At 27.0% G+C, this 21,136-nt stretch overlaps 1 protein-coding gene across 1 annotated transcript; it reads left to right on the forward strand.

Moving 5' to 3' along the window:
• The first annotated feature begins 1,939 nt into the window (after window positions 1-1,939).
• Window positions 1,940-11,624, forward strand: LOC108780235 (putative glycerol kinase 5). The gene is made up of 12 exons (XM_018547871.1): window positions 1,940-2,035; window positions 4,492-4,585; window positions 5,640-5,739; window positions 5,909-6,068; window positions 6,238-6,352; window positions 6,963-7,156; window positions 7,293-7,419; window positions 8,114-8,218; window positions 9,462-9,556; window positions 9,940-10,106; window positions 10,395-10,528; window positions 11,314-11,624. Exons 1-12 carry the CDS (start codon window positions 1,940-1,942, stop codon window positions 11,454-11,456), a joined length of 1,530 nt encoding a protein of 509 aa, XP_018403373.1. The 3' UTR covers window positions 11,457-11,624.
• The last annotated feature ends 9,512 nt before the right edge of the window (window positions 11,625-21,136 follow it).

A 21,136-nucleotide genomic window follows, 5' to 3' on the forward strand; every position in this document is an offset into this window, starting at 1 on the left:
GAGGAGGAGGAGGAGGAGGAGAAAGATTTAACTTAGTACAGAAAGTTCTCGAAAAATAATGTCAAAAGACTTATTTGCCATTCCAAGCCATAGTTTTTGAGATAAAAGTTTAAAACAGCTATAGATTAAACAGTCTATCCATAAGATGCCATATACGATTACTAACTATTAATGTGTAACTCACGAACAAGCAGTCATTTAATCATAAGAAATATTCTGAACTTACCATATCGACTGTAGATAATATAATTGTAAATTTCATAATATATAATCTTATATCTCTTTTTATAAATGACAATTATAAGACAATTAAAGATTATGTATGTCCATATTTAGAATGCGTTTTTATCTATAAATACACGTTTTTATATCTAAAATTCTATATTATATGACGTTACATACCAAATATGTGCTGATATCGTAAAAGAGCGTTTTGAATACGCGCGGACTTTAATCTTTAATTGTGATATGTAATGAATTAGATTGACTGCTGTGTAGGTATTTATAAATAAAAACGCACGCACGTACACACGCACGCACACGCGCACGCACACACAATAGCTGTTACTATATATTATTGTCATAGATTACGATTAGATGATTAGGTATTCGTGAGGTACCATGTGCGATTATTGACTAGATACGTAACTCACGAACAAATAACCGTTTCGTGTAATTGGACAAAATTGTAACTTTTAAACTTTTATATCAAAACTACTACTAAAAAATTAAAAATGGTAAATAATCTTTTTACTTTTTTTTCTTGAAAATTTTACTGTGGCACTTTGATCATGAATTTGACACTCTGTGTATAGCAAACTTATCTTTATATTATACTTATTTTTAAAAATAGATTTTCTTTGAAATTTTTTGTCTAATTTAAAACAAATTGTTAGCATTCATTTTCGAATGTCTCTAAAAAAATAAGAATTAGTTATGGATTATGGAAATTAATTTTAGATATAAGATTTTATCATTTCAGTAAAACTACATAAAATTAAAAACTATAAAGACATTCAGAAGATGTTTCTATGGGCGTTTCCCAAGACATCCTTTCGATAAAATGTGCTACGTGGACGATGATAAAGCTGTTTAAATTCCAAACTGATGATTCAATATTATATATCAAATTTTATTATATTAAGAATTTCATAAAAAAATTTATAGTAGAAGTATTTTTAGTGTTATTAAATTAAATCATATATTGATCGCAATTACAGCGAACATTATGGCCGCAGAGCTATATTCAGTCTCTGAAAGTTAGATTATCGATTAAATTTGCATGGCGAAAAACGGTGATGAGAATAAATTTAGTAAATGATTTTTTAGCAGCATGTTTCAGTCATAAGACCGTAGCAAATTTTTATGACTGGATAACGCATAAGATTTAGATAAGAAAATTAACCAATTAGAATCCTTCATTTCATACTCTGATTGGTTGAGTCTCTTATGCTTTATGCCTTATGTAGCATATGCAAAAGTCTGTGCTACGGCTTATAATCGACAAGAAGTAGACTCGACGCGGTACACTCGTTCCGATAATCTACGTGTGCCCCACTCACTTCTGGTGAATACGAGCCGGGAGTTCATCGCATCATTATATGACGCGCTGTGTAGTCTCGATAAAACCTCCTACGAGGTCAAACGTAAAGATACAGTCGAGTCACGATAAATTAATGTGCTTCAACGTACTTTGACCAAATACTGGTGGCGTCATTATTTTTCTTTTTATTGCAATTTATTTCTTCGTAACGTTTATTTCCTGGTTTATAATACTTAGTGAAAATGTTACACTGCAAGTATTAATCGATATCTGTCCATGCAAAGCGCCGCGATTCAGTGTAAGATAACAATCGAGTCGAATGTGAATGCGTAAATACGCGTGAATAAATCGAGGTAGAATTTTCGAATTGACACTGAAAAAGAGTGAGCTATTATCATGAGATACGTCGCGGCACTCGATGTTGGTACCACTACAATACAGTTTCACATCCTGAATGAAAAAGCAATCACAGTAGCTTCTTCAACAGAAAAGGTTTGTTGCAATTAATTCCCTACAAAAAGTCGGATGATGAATTATACCTATTGTAAAAGCTTGAAGCTTTCCCTACAAAATTGTTTTATAAAAATGTCCCTACTTTTTGTTCTTGAGTTATTCGTGAGTTAAGGAAAAGAGCATTCTGATTTTAATTGCTCATAATTCCATTAAAAATCATCATACAGTAATTAAAAAAACAGATTTTTAAAGGTGAAACTTTGCTCCATCTATGGTATAATTGCAACGAAAATTTCGCAACAAATGATGAATTGGGGAAAGGTCCTTTTACATACATATATAAAACGACTTTTCCCAACCCAATAATTTCAAATTAAAATTTTGTCATTAAATTACATATTCATACACACGCAATAACATATTTTATGAACTTGATCCCATATGAATGATGGTTGCACTGCTCGTTTTTAAAATTATTTTTTCGTTTATTTTTAACGAAAATATTGTAAAACAAAGATCCTTTTACATATATGTAAAAAAGACTTTTTCCTCAACTTTATATAATTATGTATTTTTGTTTCGGTTTTTGTTTTATTTTGATTTTAAATTATAGTAATGTACAAAGTTTCTCTGTCTCTCTCTCTCTCTCTCTCTCTCTGATGCTCATGTTATTCTAGGTACATAATACATTTTATAAATTACTGTATTTTACATACACGAAAATTAGTAAAAGCTATATTTCAATGACGTTGATAACAAAATTGATAAATTAAAATTAATACCAAATCAATCATTTTTAATTTCTTATCAGTAATTCACGGTTTAAAAAATGAGCAAGCCTAATTTGTTTTTATGTTAATCTCAGTTGTTATAATACATCGTTACATAATAAATGGATAAAGAAATCACACGCGCATTCATTTTCTTTTTTTACCATACATCATTGCGTTCAGTAGAAAAAGCAGTTTTATATGCAACTGTTTTGAAATTCTTCAATATAATTTACACATATAAATAAAAAATCAAAAATAAAAATCAATAGTATTGAAGAATTTTACAACAGTTGCAAAACTACTTTTTCTGCTGAACGCAGTCAATAGCAATGCCTTTTGTAACATTTGTAAAAAATTTTGTAAAGAATTTTTTATGCATAACATAATAAATCAATATAAATAATAACAGAATTAATTTCCCGTCAGAGATAAAAAATCATCTCTTTTAAGTGGTAAAGTCTTGCTAAGGTAGAGAGAGAACCAATTTCGAATATCTTTTGGCATAGTAATCTATTTATACTACATATATTTTATACACAATCATGATATTGCTTCTTAAGAGTATAAATATAATCTATAAATGTTCATGTTGCTTAAAAACATAAACAATATTGTGAAATGAACAAAATAGCCCCGCTTTATATTTTATATTTATTTTCAAATTATCATGAAACGATAATATATTCTACGCCAAATATAAATAGATCTATGAAAATGCATATACGTCGGAGAAAAAATATATATTTATTTAGCATAAACTGATAGCAGTTTTTTAAGAAGTATATAAAATGTTATTTCACACAGTAGCACGTATAAAAAGCAGGTGAAGAAAAAAGTGAATGGAAGAACATAATTCTTTCAAGGTCACAAGTTATTACAGTGTAATTCTTCTGCAGATTAATAAGGTCACAACATAGCAGATTGTATTTACTTATGTAAACGTTAAACATCGATTTAATCATCAAAAGTTTTATTTTCATTGTTATCGATAATAGAATATTTTTTATTTCACACATACTGAATTGCTTTTTATTTATATTTATATTTTCATTTATATTACAAACTGATATTAAATTATATGCTGAAGAAGGATCAGTGATTACACACACACGAAACGTACTGAAATATGTAATAGATGTCTTAAAGTTTTACATCCTTTATTTAGCTCGATTATTAACCAGATTTTCTTATAAATTACTTTGTATAATATGATAGAATTTTTTACTTCTAAATATAATTACACAAATAATGCTGCAGCTTCTTTGTATTAAAAAATGTTATTGTTTTTTTTAACAGTCTATGTATGTGTAATAACTTATCTTATATATATATATATATAACGTTTTATAACAAAACATTTGTTTAAGTTATTTATTTGTAAATAATATATTAAAATTAGTTTTAGAATATTTTTTTTAAAAAGATAGTCCAAATTTTTCTTGATTTTCTATATTCTTATAAACTCACCTTTGCAAATGTTTTATTATTTTACAACATAGTATTATAGTATTCATAATTAAAAAATTAAAAATTAGAATATATTTAATTAAAAATTTTTGTTAATATCTTTTTCCGAAAAAAACAAATAAAATCAATGTTAAGTTACAATTTTAAAGTTATTAAATTAAATAATGGCTAAATCGATGACTAAATTATAAATAAATAAAGATAAATAAAAATAAAGATAAAATGAAATAAAAATAAAATCTTTTTTCAATTTAGGTAAATTTAATATATCCAAAGCCTGGCTATGTGGAGATAGATCCTGATGAACTATGGCAAAGTATAGTAAAAGTAATGAAGGATACGTTGGATCGTAAGTTATTATTATAATAATATTTTATTTTGCAGAGCATCAAAATTTAATAAACTCTTTCTTAAGAAAGTTCATATGTGGCATCATATGTATTATGTATCAATTTTAGAAAAAAAAACTGTAATTTCTCCTCCCATTAAAAATGCTGTAATGAAAAAAGTATATATAAAAATATCTAAAGTATATCAATTGTTTTTAAAAAACACGTGGATGTGGATAATTTCGATTCTCTATAATCTATCATCTAGAATGGATGAATACAGAAAAGTTTGATTTTTTATATATTTTTCAGTAGATGCATAGATAAAGCTTCAATTGAATCGCGATTAATCGTATTTTTTCTAATCACATATAAATAAATCTTAAATAAATCTTATATAAATCTTATATAAATCTTATATAAATCTTATATAAAACTTATAAAAGACGGCTAATGCGCATAGTCTTTTAATGTTCATGTTTAATTTGTAAATGTAAGGTTATTGATTAATAAATTTTTACGCAATAGCATCGAATATAATCTGCATGATGTACTGAGGCTTGAATTGAACCTTTAGCTACTCACCGAAAGTGTATCAGGCCTTATTTTTATATTTTAAACTATTCTAAAGATATCCACTGTAAACTAAGATAAACGCCAATCGGATGCATCGAAAGTAAGAAATAATAAATGCTTGTTATTCATATTATTATTTTAATAAAATTTGAATTTTCAGGTTTACTGAAATCGCATTTTATAGCAACAAATAAAATCTTTTCTTTATATATTGATTTGATAATAAAATATTTTTTTTTTGCTTTTAAAAAACTCATGCGAGCATCTTTCTGGGGGTATCTCATATTTCAAATATTTAATTACATCATTTATAATTTATCAATTTTGTTCACAAAAAAAAATTAAAAATAGATATAAAAAATAAATAGTGATATATCTTAGTTTTAGATTCCGCTGCTTATGACTGATATCCTTCACATACTTAGTCTATTTTTGTTTTATTTTACAACCTATTTCTGTATCAGTAATTTGATTAATTCGCTTTATTTATGATTGTAGGTAGCGGAATCGACCCGAAAAATATTACTTGCATTGGAATTTCATCGCAACGCGCAAGTTTTGTTACTTGGAATTTAAAAACTGGGAAATACTATCACAGGTACAAGAATGCTACTAAAACGCAACGATAAAGACGTTTTGATTTAAACTTATTAACTACAAAATTAATTCATGAGATTTTGTACGCAGTACATATTCAATTAACTATAATTGTTGTGTTAAACAGGATGCATCAAAATATATATTATAATTATGGTTGCTTTTAACAGGTTTATAACATGGAAGGATCAACGAGCGGCTACTTTAGTCAAGGAATGGAATCAATCAATAACGATGAAATGTTTAAGAATAGGCTCGAAGATATTGTATATATTCACAAGAAGAAAAAGATTTTTAGCTGGCAGCGTGCTAAAATTTATGAATCAACAGGTTGAAATGCTATAACAGTCAATTTTTTGTCTAAATCTGATCACGTTAGACTGTCACGTTTTATCAAATTTAAATTATTATTTTGTAATGGAACTTGTAGACTTTCTCAAGATTTTTTCATTAAATAATGATCGTCTAGAATTTTAATTTACTTTTCTTGAATTCTCAGGTGACTTTAAGGTTAGTATGGGTTCTCCAGAATATACCAAGTCTCCGAGAAGCTGTGGCTAATGAAGAGGTGGCGTTTGGAGGTGTGGATTGTTGGCTCTTATATAAATTAACAGGTAAAACTTTACATTTTGCTGTAAAATTTGTATCCTATAATTCTTATAACAGTAAAGTAATGTTAAGTAATATTTTTCTTATAAAACTTAATAAAACGTTGTATGTAACAGCAACATGTATACAGGGTGTCTGATAATTAAATAATCAAATTTGCCTACCGCCAAATGCAAGCGCAACGCAAGATAAGACCGTCCAGAGAGACGCACGTTCTTGGTCGCTAGGCACGTTATTTACAAATCGCATTGATATGAACGTGCCTTATAGCGATCAAGAACGTGCGTCTTTCTGGACGATCGTATCTTGCCATGCGCTTGCATTTTGCAGTAGACTGGGCGAATTTGATTATTTTTATCAATTAATAACTCATTAACTAATATGAAAAATGTAAAATGTTAGAAAACTTTTTTTCTCAATTTATCCATTCTGCCTCTATGCAAGAATTTTACAATTAATTATCAGACACCGTATAAAATATACATATAGGATAAACGTCATATATGTAACAATTATATTTTCTTACAGTAAAAATACGGTAATAATAATTATAATTTTTATTCATTATATTATAATCAATGTAACCGATTAATATTCAGTTTATTTGTGTTATAGGAAAACATATAATGGATGTTTCAAGTGCTTCAGCTACTGGTATGTATGATCCGTTTGCAATGGAATGGGCTAAATGGCTCTTCAGTATTTTTAAATTGCCACAAAACATTTTTCCAAAAGTAGTTGATACAGCAGGTTATTTTGGAGTTACTCCCAAAGACATATTCGGAGTTGAAATTCCAATTTGTTGTTCAGTAAGTACAAAAATAACATGAAAAATTTTTTAATATTTTTGAGCAAACCCTTGTTTAATTTCGTAACACAACGATTATATGAATTAATTTCAGAGTTAATATTCAGAGTTTAATTTTAATAATCTTGATAAATTAGATGGCCGATCAAGCAGCATCTTTATTTGGTTCAGGATGTTTTAATCCCGGCGATTTCAAAATTACTATGGGGACAGGCACTTTCGTGAACGTTAATACAGGACAATCACCACACGCATCCATTGCTGGTAATTTTGCAAATTTTTATTACATATTGCTAAAAATAATGTATATGTAGACAAATAGTAATTTTAGGAAAATAGCTTTTGACCAGGCAAATGTTATCTGCCTGAACAAATGGTTTTCACCTGTTTCAAATGTTATTTTCTTAGTTAAATGTTATTTTCCTAGGCAAATAGGCATTTGACTAAACCGCTGTTAGACAAATCGTATTCATAGCGAAACATGCATGATGCATTTTAGTATTTGTTTTATAACTATTTTGCTCAACTAACATATATGTTTAAGCGCAACAATAAATAGTTTACTAGCAACTGGATTGATTAGACTTATATATCTGATAATATATATTTATTTCATTTTATCTCCATAAGTTCACATTAATAATACATCTATAGCATGTGCTTCTTAAAACTTGCAATGTTCGGATAGGTTTTTAGTATATTTTAGTTAATTATCTTATTATTTCTATAATAGATTATTTATATTTCAGAAATTTTAATTTCAAGGTACTTATTATTGTTACGTCAACTCAAATAAAGAATATTCTTACTAGAAGCTTATTAACACAAAAAATTATTAAATTGCTTGTTTATTTGTCAATAGCTTTGTCAAAAGCTATTTTCTTAAAATTACTATTTTCCTACGACATATACATAATTTAAAGAATAACAGAAGTAAAATTGAAAAATTATTTTGTAGGACTTTATCCAGTTGTCGGATGGCGAATTGGAAAAGAATTAGTATACACTGTAGAAGGATCTTCAAGTGACACCGGTATATTAATTGAATGGGCTAAATCAATAGGTAATTTATCAATTTCTCGGTTATATCATAAAATATATTTATTTTACGTCATATAATATTATATGTATATCAAATTTATAAATTTATTTACAAGTCAAATTAAATTATCCTATATGTCACACATAATATATTATTATACAATATAATATAATTTACATTTGTTTGCAAGTGTAAAATGTATTTGTACAGGAGAAATTTTTATTAAAAAATCTTATTTATAGAAAATAAATTTTTTAATTAGTAACTTTATACAATAACATAATAAATATATTCTGGTCTGACATAAATAAAGAGCTTTATACATTGTTGATTTTGAAAACTAAATTTCTCAATTATATGAATATTTTTTGTAAGTTCAAATAATAAGAATTTTTATTTTCATTTATTTTTAAGATAATTTATTTTAATTATGACATATACGATAACAATTTATCTTTTTAAGTAAAAAATTAGTTTTTTAATCTTTTTAACTAAAATTAGTTTAATGTACTCTTTATTCATAAATTGCTAAATAAAAACGATGGGACATAATTCGCAAATAATTGGAATGTTAACTTTATTTTCATCAAATAAAGTTAACTGCAGATGAGTTTAAAGGCCTCCCTACACGGTCAGTAATACTGAGTCAGTATTACTGATCAGTATTACTGACAGTATGCATTAGTTTTTACAATTTTATACGATCAGGTAATATTGATAATATTTTACTTCAGTTTGACGTATATTATCATCTATGACGACATGGATCTTAAGGAAAAAGCATGTACTTAAATCCAAATCATCGTCAGTATTCTACGTCAATCCATTAATATTAACCACACACAATCAATAATATTGTCAATATTCGTTGATATTGACAGTATTACTGACCGTGTACAGAGGCCTTATTTCTCTGATTTTAGTTCTTATAAGTTGCGATAATTGGTCAAGTACAAACTGAAGTCAATTTTTAACAATCATCACACCAAAAAAGTTTTACATCCAGAATTGATATATCTGTAGTTGACTTTATTTAGTAAGTATATCCTAATTATTTGCAAATTATACCTTATTGCTTTGTAAACAATTTGCGCACTAACAGTCGCGGAGGTTCACATAAGCATTTTATTTACACTGTATAAACAATATATCTACATGTAAATTTTTAAAGAAGAAAGCAATATTTTATTTCGCTGAAGGAATTTTATATGTATATATCGTTATATGTATACATACATTGATTTCTATCTATCGTTTACTGCAGGAATTGTAGATAATGTTTCGGAAACATCAGATGCTGCAAACTCGGTTAATGACACCGATGGAGTATATTTTGTCCCCGCATTCAGCGGACTGCAAGTATGTTTTATTATAATAAATTATATTTTTTAATATTAATTTGTATATAAGTATGTCATAAAATTACTTCTTCAACATAAAAAAATATACGATTTTTTAATTGAATTAAGAAATTTATTATTTTCTCTAAATATGTTTCTTAACTATAAAAATGAAAGACACAATATATGTAACTATTATATTATACCTTTTAATAACAAATATGTATAAAATATTATTATGTAATTTCTACTTAAACTGATATTTAAAAAATATTTTTACTTATTTTATAACTTTAAGAAAAAAAAAGAAATCATATAGATATATTGTACAATTAACATAAAGAATAATAATGGAGCCATACGAAAATTTGTTACTACACTATACATCGTTTATTGTTTCAGGCGCCTATAAATAATTATGCAGCTGCAACTGGTTTTTTAGGTTTGAAGCCCACCACAAAAAAAGAGCACATTATTCGATCTCTATTGGAGAGTCTTGTTTTCAGGATACAGCTACTTTATGAATGTTTATGGAAGGAAACTTCTTTCACGTTTCATCAAAGAATAAAGTAAAAATTATACAATAATGTGCTTAAAAATTCTATTTATAATCCGCGTAATTATAATTAATGAATTGTATATTAATGATACAAAAAATATTATATTGTAAAAGAAAAAGAAATGTTTTATTTAACTGTACTATTAATTTCTAACTATTATTATGATATTTCTAATGTAATACTTGTATTTATATATCAATATATAACGTTGATAATAATTGATAATATTAATAAATTAATATTGATAATATTTATACATAATATATGGTATTAACTTAATATAATATTATTTTTCAGAGTTAACGGTGGAGTTACTAAGAATGATTTTGTTATGCAATCGTTAGCTGACTCGACAGGATTGGAAGTGGAGCGTCCGATATCTGTCGAAATATCCATTTTAGGAGTAGCTTTTCTGGCTGGTTTACAATGTGGTACAAAAAAAATTTCTATTATTATAATAATTCATCTACATTTTATATTTTACAGCAGAAAAATTTATTAAAAATTAATATTACCATTTTTTTATGTAGAATATCTTAGATACGCGCGGTTCTTTGTGTTGTACTGCCCTAAACTATGATTATATATAAATATAATTTAGACCATTCACCAAACTTTTAATTGCTCCGTCTAAAAAACTACTGGATGCATTTTTTTAGACTCTAGAGAATAAAGTTACTTCTTTTAACACAATGAAAATCATATTGTACATTTTGTATAAGCGAATTCTGGGATACTGTATATGTATATCCTAAATAGATAAAGATAATTTGATGAAAAATTATATAAGTTCTACATATTTTGCACTTCATTTAGTCTAACATTAAGATCAGAGTTGGAAAATATACTTTTTAAGTTACTTTTGTTGATTGTCCTATATGTTTGTTATAAAAATTGAGTACAAAAAGTGAATAATACAAAACATAATACAAAATTGAAGCAAATGATAAAATATAATATAGTATAAAAAATAAAATACCCGAACTAATTGTATTCAATTTCTATAACAAAAAATAACTTATTTTATTATTAATAAGTTACCCGTGAGGTAACTTTCCCAACTCTGATAAGATGTATAATGCAAAGAAGTATTGTTCATTCGAAAACTTATCCTCTTTTAAGATATAATAATAGAATATTAAAAGTTATGCTTGCATACGAATAACTGTATTTACAATGATAATGTATAATATATTGTTCAATATAATAATTTTAGGAGTTTGGAAGGACAGAGAAGAACTATTAGAACTCAATCAAGCGGACAAAATATTCAAACCAAACAAAGAATCGCGATTATATTATAAATATGCACTGCGTCAATGGAAACGTGCAGTGGAGCGATTTAAAAATTGGTACTGATAATAAATACTAAATAAAAATAATTTTTAATGATTATGTTGGGATATATTAGGAATTTTTTAATAATATGTAAGGGCGTTGACTTGGGGTTTCACTATGTGTGGAGGTAGAAGTTCACGCGGGTAAACTGACAACTAAAAAAAAAAATAAAGTCCTCGCAAAATGTATATACAATCTGCTGTAAGGAATTACTAGTTTTTTTTAAGACTGTTGTAATTTTTATACTTTTTCCATATGTTTGCAACATACTTCTTCAAAACGCATAAATTTATTTATGACATATATATATTATATATATATACTTTTTGATACATATATATATATATATGCATATACTTTGACAATCTAGTCATGTTTGTTTTTCATTACTTTGTACTTTTATTACTTGCGTTGAACACGAAAATGTAGAACTCCGAAATTTGTTCCTGCTTATAAATTCGTCCATTACAGCTTCTAAATCCAGATTTTTTAAAATATCCGAATGAATATGTATAACAGCCGTACTATTCAACAAAATAGAAATATCTTTGTTGAGAATGTACATATGTTTTTTTAATTTCCTAAGAGCTGAAAAAGATCTTTCCGCAGTACAGAATGTTGCCGGAATTGTAAGCAGTTCTATCATTTTTGTATATTTTGACACAATTTCTCTTACAGCTATGTCTTCTTTTAAAAAGTTATCCTTTTCTTAGGCGTGTAAAGACATTGGACACTAGTAAAATACTAGTAAATAGATTGATAGTCGGAAAGTGGCAACCGCCGATCGAGTTATAAACATATGACTTTTCATATTTTATTTAATCGACTTTTATTTTTAATGAGCATATTAAATATCTATATTAAATTATTTCATCAAGAATTTTTATATTCTTTGGATTTTCAAGTGTGAAATTCCACACACGGAAAAATTTCGAGTGTGGAGTACTCCACATCAACCACACTATAGTCGACGCCCATAAAGGATATATGCATATATATGTTTATATTTGTATTGTTTAATATTGCATAAGTTGATCGGCTGATTAGTTAGTATTAGAAATAAAAATTAAAACAATTACATTTAAAATGACAGTAGAAAGTAGACAATATTTATAAAGAATTTACAAAATATTTGTAAAATTTATTTTTAATGTTATGGAAATATTTGGTGCGTTATAACGCACGCAACCGTCTTAAATTATATACATAGAAAATTAAAATTAAAATTAAAAAGCAATTATAATAGTACATTGTGTAACAGTGGAGGATAGTTGTTTATAGCGCGGGACGGGTGCGACCTATAAACAAATATGCCCCCACTCGCTACATATAGAATTTTTCATTACAAGTGCTCGTCGTAATGTGCCCTATACAGCAACATTTTTGCGCAGAAGAGTGGGATTAGAGAAAAAACTTAACGGCTTGAGGTATTGGCTATTTACCGGACGCAAAAGTGTTAAGGTATAGGGCACATTACGTGCATGCGTGATGAAAATATATATAATACATATGGAAAAAATATAAAAATTACAACAGTCTTAAAAAAAAACTAGTAATTCCTTACAGCAGGTTGTATATACATTTTGCGAGGACTTTATTTTTTTTTTTTTTCTATTGTCAGTTTACCTGCGCGAACTTCTATCTCCACACTTGGCGAAACCTCAAGTCGACACCCTTGCCCTTTTCGCTTGGAAAGACTTTATATGTGCGCTGTCTCATCAGTAGCCTCGGACATTTCGTTCAGTTACGTTCGTTTGCGTTTCGTGTCGTAATGTGTCGTGCTATTATACCAGACATTGAGCCAGTTTTTGGTAGAAGGATAGTGGTTCCTGATGAATTCGTGCCAGAGGCTCTACCGCCAGACCGTACAACCCCGGCGCGGCGTATGTTGGTTTTTGTAGTCCATCAGGAGCGCGGATTACTCCCCGAGCCGCGTGTTGGAGATCCTCCTAGGACTCGTGGTCCTGGCTTTATTTTGGAACGGCTCGATCAGGCGAGCCGCGATCGTGATCGTGGTCGTGGTCGTGGTCGTGGTCGCGGTTCTATTATTTACGGTCCACAACCTGACGATGGTTTGTGGTACCTTTATATTTTATTATTAAACTTGTGTGTAGTGTTAGTTTCTTATTATTTTATTGTTATTTTTCACTTTTTATTTGTGTAGTAAAATCATTAGTGTAGTGTAGTTTATATTGGATTATTGTATATTGGATTACTCTTCATTGGATCCCTCTTCTTGGTGAGTTGTATTATATATATTTGCAACATACTTCTTAAAAACGCATAAATTTATTTATGACATATATATACTTTTTGATACATATATATATGTATATACTTTGAAAATCCTGTCATGTTCGTTTTTTATTACTTTGTACTTCTATTACTTGCGTTGAACACGAAAATGTAGAACTCCGAAATTTGTTCCTGCTTATAAATTCGTCCATTACAGCTTCTAAATCCAGATTTTTTAAAATATCCGAATGAATATGTATAACAGCCGTACTATTCAACAAAATAGAAATATCTTTGTTGAGAATGTACATATGTTTTTTTAATTTCCTAAGAGCTGAAAAAGATCTTTCCGCAGTACAGAATGTTGCCGGAATTGTAAGCAGTTCTATCATTTTTGTATATTTTGACACAATTTCTCTTACAGCTATGTCTTCTTTTAAAAAGTTATCCTTTTCTTAGGCGTGTAAAGACATTGGACACTAGTAAAATACTAGTAAATAGATTGATAGTCGGAAAGTGGCAACCGCCGATCGAGTTATAAACATATGACTTTTCATATTTTATTTAATCGACTTTTATTTTTAATGAGCATATTAAATATCTATATTAAATTATTTCATCAAGAATTTTTATATTCTTTGGATTTTCAAGTGTGAAATTCCACACACGGAAAAATTTCGAGTGTGGAGTACTCCACATCAACCACACTATAGTCGACGCCCATAAAGGATATATGCATATATATGTTTATATTTGTATTGTTTAATATTGCATAAGTTGATCGGCTGATTAGTTAGTATTAGAAATAAAAATTAAAACAATTACATTTAAAATGACAGTAGAAAGTAGTTTTTCTGAAATACGAAAATTCTGTTAATGATATTATTTTTATCATATCATGTTTATATCATATCATACAATTGCATAACACATTTCAATATAACTTTCAATTAAAATAAAAGTTTTAATAAAACAATTCTAGATCATATCAATAAAGTGCAAACTAGATCATTTATCGCAAGATCATTATTATAGTTTTCATAGGTCATAACATTAAGCTAAAATTGCATTCACAGATCATTAAAAAAATTAATTTCTTAGATTATTTTCTTATATAATATCTTTCTTAGATAATTTTCCTATTTATAAAATTGATATTTAATAAAAACAGTAAAAAGAAACGTTAAATCAAAAAGTAAAAATACGATTGCGTTTATGTTGGATCTTAAAATTTGAACTATTTTACTAAATTATACATTATAAATTAGTTTTTCGTCAATAAATGATATTCAGTAATTTAAACAGATTAAATAGAAATATATTATATAATTATATGTGTGTGTATAATTTCTTTTTATATAAACAACAATTATATTATATTTTGTAGATAATAAAATTAATGTTACACTTAATCCATTTGTATACGTTAATTTGTATTGTTTTTCGTCATTATCTTCGTAAATTAAACCTGTACAATTAATAGAACTTACATAAGTATAGCTCAAAAAGTAAAACTAAAATTTTTTGTTTATATTTAATTTAATTAAAATCGAGATCGTAAAAAGTGTATCATTATTTCATCATATGTAATATTATGATAAAGTATTAAAAATGATGCTGCAGATTACAATTATTTATTACCACTGGTTAAACATGCTTCTCGGAAGCGAGGAAAAGTCAGGCAAGCTATAGACAATCAAATGAGTAATCGAAAGTGTACAATATACACTATTTGTGTGAAACACGTGTAATAAGTGAAATTGCATGACTTACGCAAGCTGGTGCATTTAGGACGCGAGATCTCTTATCAGCTATTAGTTGCTAACTAGCTACAATGTAGAGTTCATTAAGAATAACACGCATCTCGAGCAAGTCAAATTTAGTCCTTATAAACGTTGAACAAGTGCAACACGGTTTTTTCTCATATTTTACGACAACTTGGTCACACTTACAGTTAAACAACAATTTTCAGTGTCGGTTTCAGTCATCTGTTTATTGTTTGTATGATTTATAATTTCAAAACTGTTGAAAAAACTGTTCAGTTGCATGCAAAATTTAAAAACAATCTAAATTTATTCATAAAGTGTTAATCACAGCATTATTTAACATAAGTACACATTTATTACTAATTATACAAATTTCAATTTAGATTGATAGTGGATGGTTTAAAATAATGTCGAGGGTGAAAAATTTGAAGCAGGCAATTATGCCTATTATATGGCTCAATTGTATATTTTGCATGGGAATATTCGAAATACCCATAAATCGTCCACGATATTTTCTGAGTATCTTCTATGTCATCTCGATAATGACAGGATATTTCATCACATTTTACAAAGGATTTCATATCTTCCAGCAAGCGTTCGCTTATGAGTTTATAATATTTCATTTTGTTTTGGGAGTCCATGTCTTAGTTGCCGTCTTGACTATAATTCTATTCTGGTGCAAGAGAGAGGTACGTAACGAACGTAAATTTCATGAAAAATTTCATGAAACAGATATAGTATATAAAAATTATGGAAAGATATATTAATGGAATTACAGAAATGTTGGACAGAGCTAATTTTAAAATATATATATTAATAAAGAATTTTTTCCTTTGCTAGATCCTTTTTGTAAATATAGGACAATGTTAAGTATATACATTTGTGCGCGTAGATTCTTTTTCCTTTGATATCATGATATTTTATGATTTCGAATAATTATATAATTAAATTAATTTATTAATCTATTAATAAATTTCGACATTTAAAGAATATGAACAACATAATTAAGAGAAATAGTATAGCGGACCATACTTTAGAAACATTGGGCATAAAAACAGAATATGAGAAAACATCCCGCAATATTATACATTTTGTGGCTATCTGGTCGGTGTGCACATTAACAGTAAACATCTTGTACATCATATGGCTTTGTCGTGATACTGGATACTGGATTCCTCTTTACAGCTGCATATGCGTCTGTTTTCCGATTACGATAAATTCTGTAGTAGACCTTTCCTTCTCTTCGTTCATCAGGCAAGTATATTTCCTAAAAAATACTCACGCATCTTGTGAGAAATTTATCTAAAGTATTAAAATTGATAGGATTTCTAAAATATTTATTGATCATAATAATGTTTCTTTAAATTGTTTTTAATGGAAAGTAAATGTAATAATAACACGCCCCTTTTTATATACTTATAAGTACTGATTAAAATTGCAATGCGGCAGATGTACTCTAACCAGATTTCAAAAGACAAATATTTTAATCAATAATGTAATGCTCTCTGCAAATGAATCACGAGCTTTCAAGATTTATAATAAGCACGAAAATACATCTATTACATTTATAATGGTAAATTATAAAATCCATAAAGACAAAATAATGCATCTCATTCGGACGCTAAGGTAAGGTCAATGATAATTTTCGTTTTTAATAATTTTAATTTATTATAATTAATTAAAAAAACATCTTGAAATTTTGTGAAAATAATTAATAAGTATATGATATTTTAACAATTAGTCGTTTCTTGCGCATTCCCTTATAATATCTATTAAATTATAATGAAACATGTGTAATTATAATATTTCTACTAAAAATTAAGTTTATTTTATGATTACCTTTTAATTTATACTTACCTTAACTTATTTTATATTACCTTTCTCTTTTGTCTCAATTTCTCATATGAAAAACACACACACACACACACACACACACACACACACACATACACACAAAATATATATGTATAGTTTTTACGTAGAGTATTTAAGTACCTAATTGTAAGTATTTAAAAGCTCAAAGTTTAGCAATTAGTAAATTGTAATTAGTAAAAAGTAATTGTTAATTAAGTGATACTTTTCAAAGGCATTTACATCTAGAAATTACAAAAACAGGACGACAAATAAATAGTGCTTACTGTCTGCAACTTTTACTCGAATTAGCGGTTCATTTTACAATAGTGACATCGAGTATTTACTGTTTATATGGCATATATTTTGGCAATTTACGATTGGCCAATAATGAAAAGATTATTGCCTTGATATTGTGGGCGTCCATATATTCAATTAAAATTATATTAATAAATGGACTTTGCACAAGTGTATCAACCGAGGTATAAAAAATTGTTTTTATGATAAAAATAAAATACACAATTATATACGCATTATTTAGAATTAAGTTAAACATATGTTTAAGAATACATTAATTACTTATCATATACAAATTCTGTATATCCAATGTATCTTTTAAATATTTATATGTATATGTATAACGTGCATAGTACATGTATTGTCCGATTTATTCATGACTTTAAATTCACATCATATTCTATGCATTAATATTTATTTCAGGCAAATAAAACCGCTGAAATTATACAATCCTTTGAAGGGTCTATTATTGACGATGACATGAGAGAAGAGGTAAATCTATTCATATATTGTTGATAATTGTATAAATTTAATTACAGCTTTCTTCATAAAGTAAAACATTGATATTTATATACAGAGATTAATTTACCAGATATAAATTGTAAATTTGTATAAATTTAATGTATTATTTACACATATAATTTAAATAATTACGTGGTGTGGACAAAAAATGTGTACATTGAATTTTTTTCTATTAATGTAGCAACACTATAGATTTCTATGACAGCATGACGTGTAATAAAAGGTTAAACAAATATATTTAGTATTATTTTGTCACTATTCAATTGCACATGCAGTTTTTTGAATTAATAATTGTTGAAGTAGTATCTTTAGTACCTTCGAATGGAATGTGAATTTTAACAAAATAGAATACGTATTATGGAATTATTCGAAATAGATTCTGATTAAAATTATTCAATTATTTTTTATATTTTTAAGTATTTTCTGCGAGTAAAACGGAATAATTGAAATGATCGGAATTTATTTTGATTTATTCCATGATAGGTGCTTTGAGAAGTTTTTTTTGTAAAACTTAAAAAGAATGGGACAGAAATTCACGAAATGTTACAAATAGTTTAACTTTAAATTTTGGCCAATTCAAGTTTCACAAGAAATTTGATTTTCTGTATTATCAAAACATCATCAAACACCATTCCAATGCGATGGAACAAAAAAACTATTCTGACAATTATTGACACAAAAAATTGCATAATGATCGTTATAATGACCATAATTGTAATAAACTTGTTCTTTATGCGGGGTCTGCAATAGAAGTCGATCGTCTTAAGTCGTAGAAAATTAACCAATCACAGACAAATGTAAGAAGAATAATCGACAATTTTCTGCGACTTAAAACTTCACAACCGCTACGACTTCTATTATAGATCTCGTATTAAACTTTCTTCTATACGCCATGTTATTATAGAAACATTAGAAACCTAGTATTGCTAAGAAAATTAAGTACAAAAACTTTTTGCCCATATTACATATATATTATAGATACGATACTTCGGTATATAACAAAAACACAAAAATGTGTTTGCAGATTCATCAATTTACACAACAAATAATGCTTAGGTCATTACAGTTTACCGCTTTTGGTTTTTTTTCAATTAATAATTCTCTTACTGGCAAGGTATGTCCTTTACTATTTGTTTAACTTAATTAAATAAGATTCTGTTATTTATTTATTCTGTTATATAATGTTTTTATTAAAATTATATATAATAAAATTAAAGTAAAAAGTTGCACATTACGTAACATAATTATGAGCTCGAAACGGATAAAAAACCGCATATATTTTTTCAGTTTTTTGCAACGGTCACAACGTATGTGGTTATTTTAATACAAATAAATTATTTACCTGTCCATACGACAAAATAACATGTAAGATGAAAATTTAAATACAAGTATGTTAGATAACCTTTAATTAATAATATTTAAGAAACAGGAATTTACGAAGAAGTTTAAAAGAGCTTACTTAAACTATTATTCTTTATAAATGTCATGTATTTAATATAGAATTAAATATTCTTCAAACATATTAAAGTGTATATAATAAATTTATTGAAAAAGTTTTAATATTGTAAATTGATTAGTAAAATTTTATTAATTTTATTTTTCTTGTAATCTTGCTTTTTTTTGCAATGTTAAAAATTCTAATAATGCCCATTTTCACCAATGTAGATTAACTTTAATCTCGGTTCACAATTTGCTTTTCGTCTCTTTCTAGTTCTAAAAATTAGAAAAAGGTGAACAGTATGTTAAATTGAAATTATATAATATTAATCTACATTGATGATCTAAATTGCAATGATTAATAAAGATAAACAGAATAGTATAAATTAACAAAATATAATCTTTTTTTAAGTAATATATACTTACCTTTCATATCTGGCAAGAAGAGATCTAAAACATGTAGTGAGAAGGCTCGTTAAGTTTTTCAAACTAATAATAAAGAGAGAAAGGGTTTACGAGCAAATAAATTCGTTAAAACATTTAAAAATATATATGTATGCGAAATGGATAATTCTTTAATACGCAACTATGTGTTTTCTTTACACCATTTGATTTATCTCATTATTCTGTTCACAAAAGTATTAAGGTACGATAAATAAAAAATCAACAGTTTAAGAGTTATTTAACATTTTATGTCAATATGTACCAAAATAAAGTGTACAATATCTCGAAAACTATTGGTTTTTTAGTATCTCTACCTTAATACTTTTATATGCAAAATAATTAGAGGAATCACGTTATCTAAAAAAAATTATATAATTCCATTTTAAAAAGTGGAGGTGACCTTCATATCTTTTTAACGCCTCCACTTAGAAAAAAAACAACGTGACTAAAACGTGTCCCCCTCGATCCTCGACACCGTAAAAATTTTTTCGTATTGTCAAAAATAAACGAAATATTCAAGATGTGTGTGTTTGATTTAAGTGGACCACCCGGTATACTCATACCGAGGAGGTAATCACTTAATCACTTAATGTAATCGTGGGACAGAGTCCCTGAAATCATTATAAAATTTATATAAAATTTCGATATATAATCCGATAATTATATAAGTATAAGAAATAATTGTGTAATATTAGATAAAATCGGTTATTTTACCAAATGACTGCATATATAAGGAAAATTATTTGTCAAATAAAATTATATAAAATTAAATGAAATCATGTAATCTATGGGACAATATATCAAATAGTAGTTACCCCTTTGACTCATACAGTATGCACGTACAATCAGTAGAAGTTTTCATGAGCATAATTTAATAAGTAAAATAAATTGTCTATATTTATATACTTCATTTAATTAAAAACAAGGTCAAAAGATGTATAATTATTTTACAAGAAATATGTTACAATAAATTGCCGAGACAGAGATGATTCTAGAGATTGCAATTATTTATTGCCGCTATATTAAACGTGCTTCATGTAAAAAAAAGGGCAACCTATGCCAAACAAATAATCGAAAGTATTGTATAATATACATTATTGGCGTAAAAAAATGTGTAATAAATGAAATTGCATGGCTTACGCTGGTGAT

Source organism: Cyphomyrmex costatus, unplaced genomic scaffold (genome assembly GCF_001594065.2).
Source record: "Cyphomyrmex costatus isolate MS0001 unplaced genomic scaffold, Ccosl1.0 scaffold69, whole genome shotgun sequence".
Taxonomy (NCBI): Eukaryota; Metazoa; Arthropoda; class Insecta; order Hymenoptera; family Formicidae; genus Cyphomyrmex; species Cyphomyrmex costatus.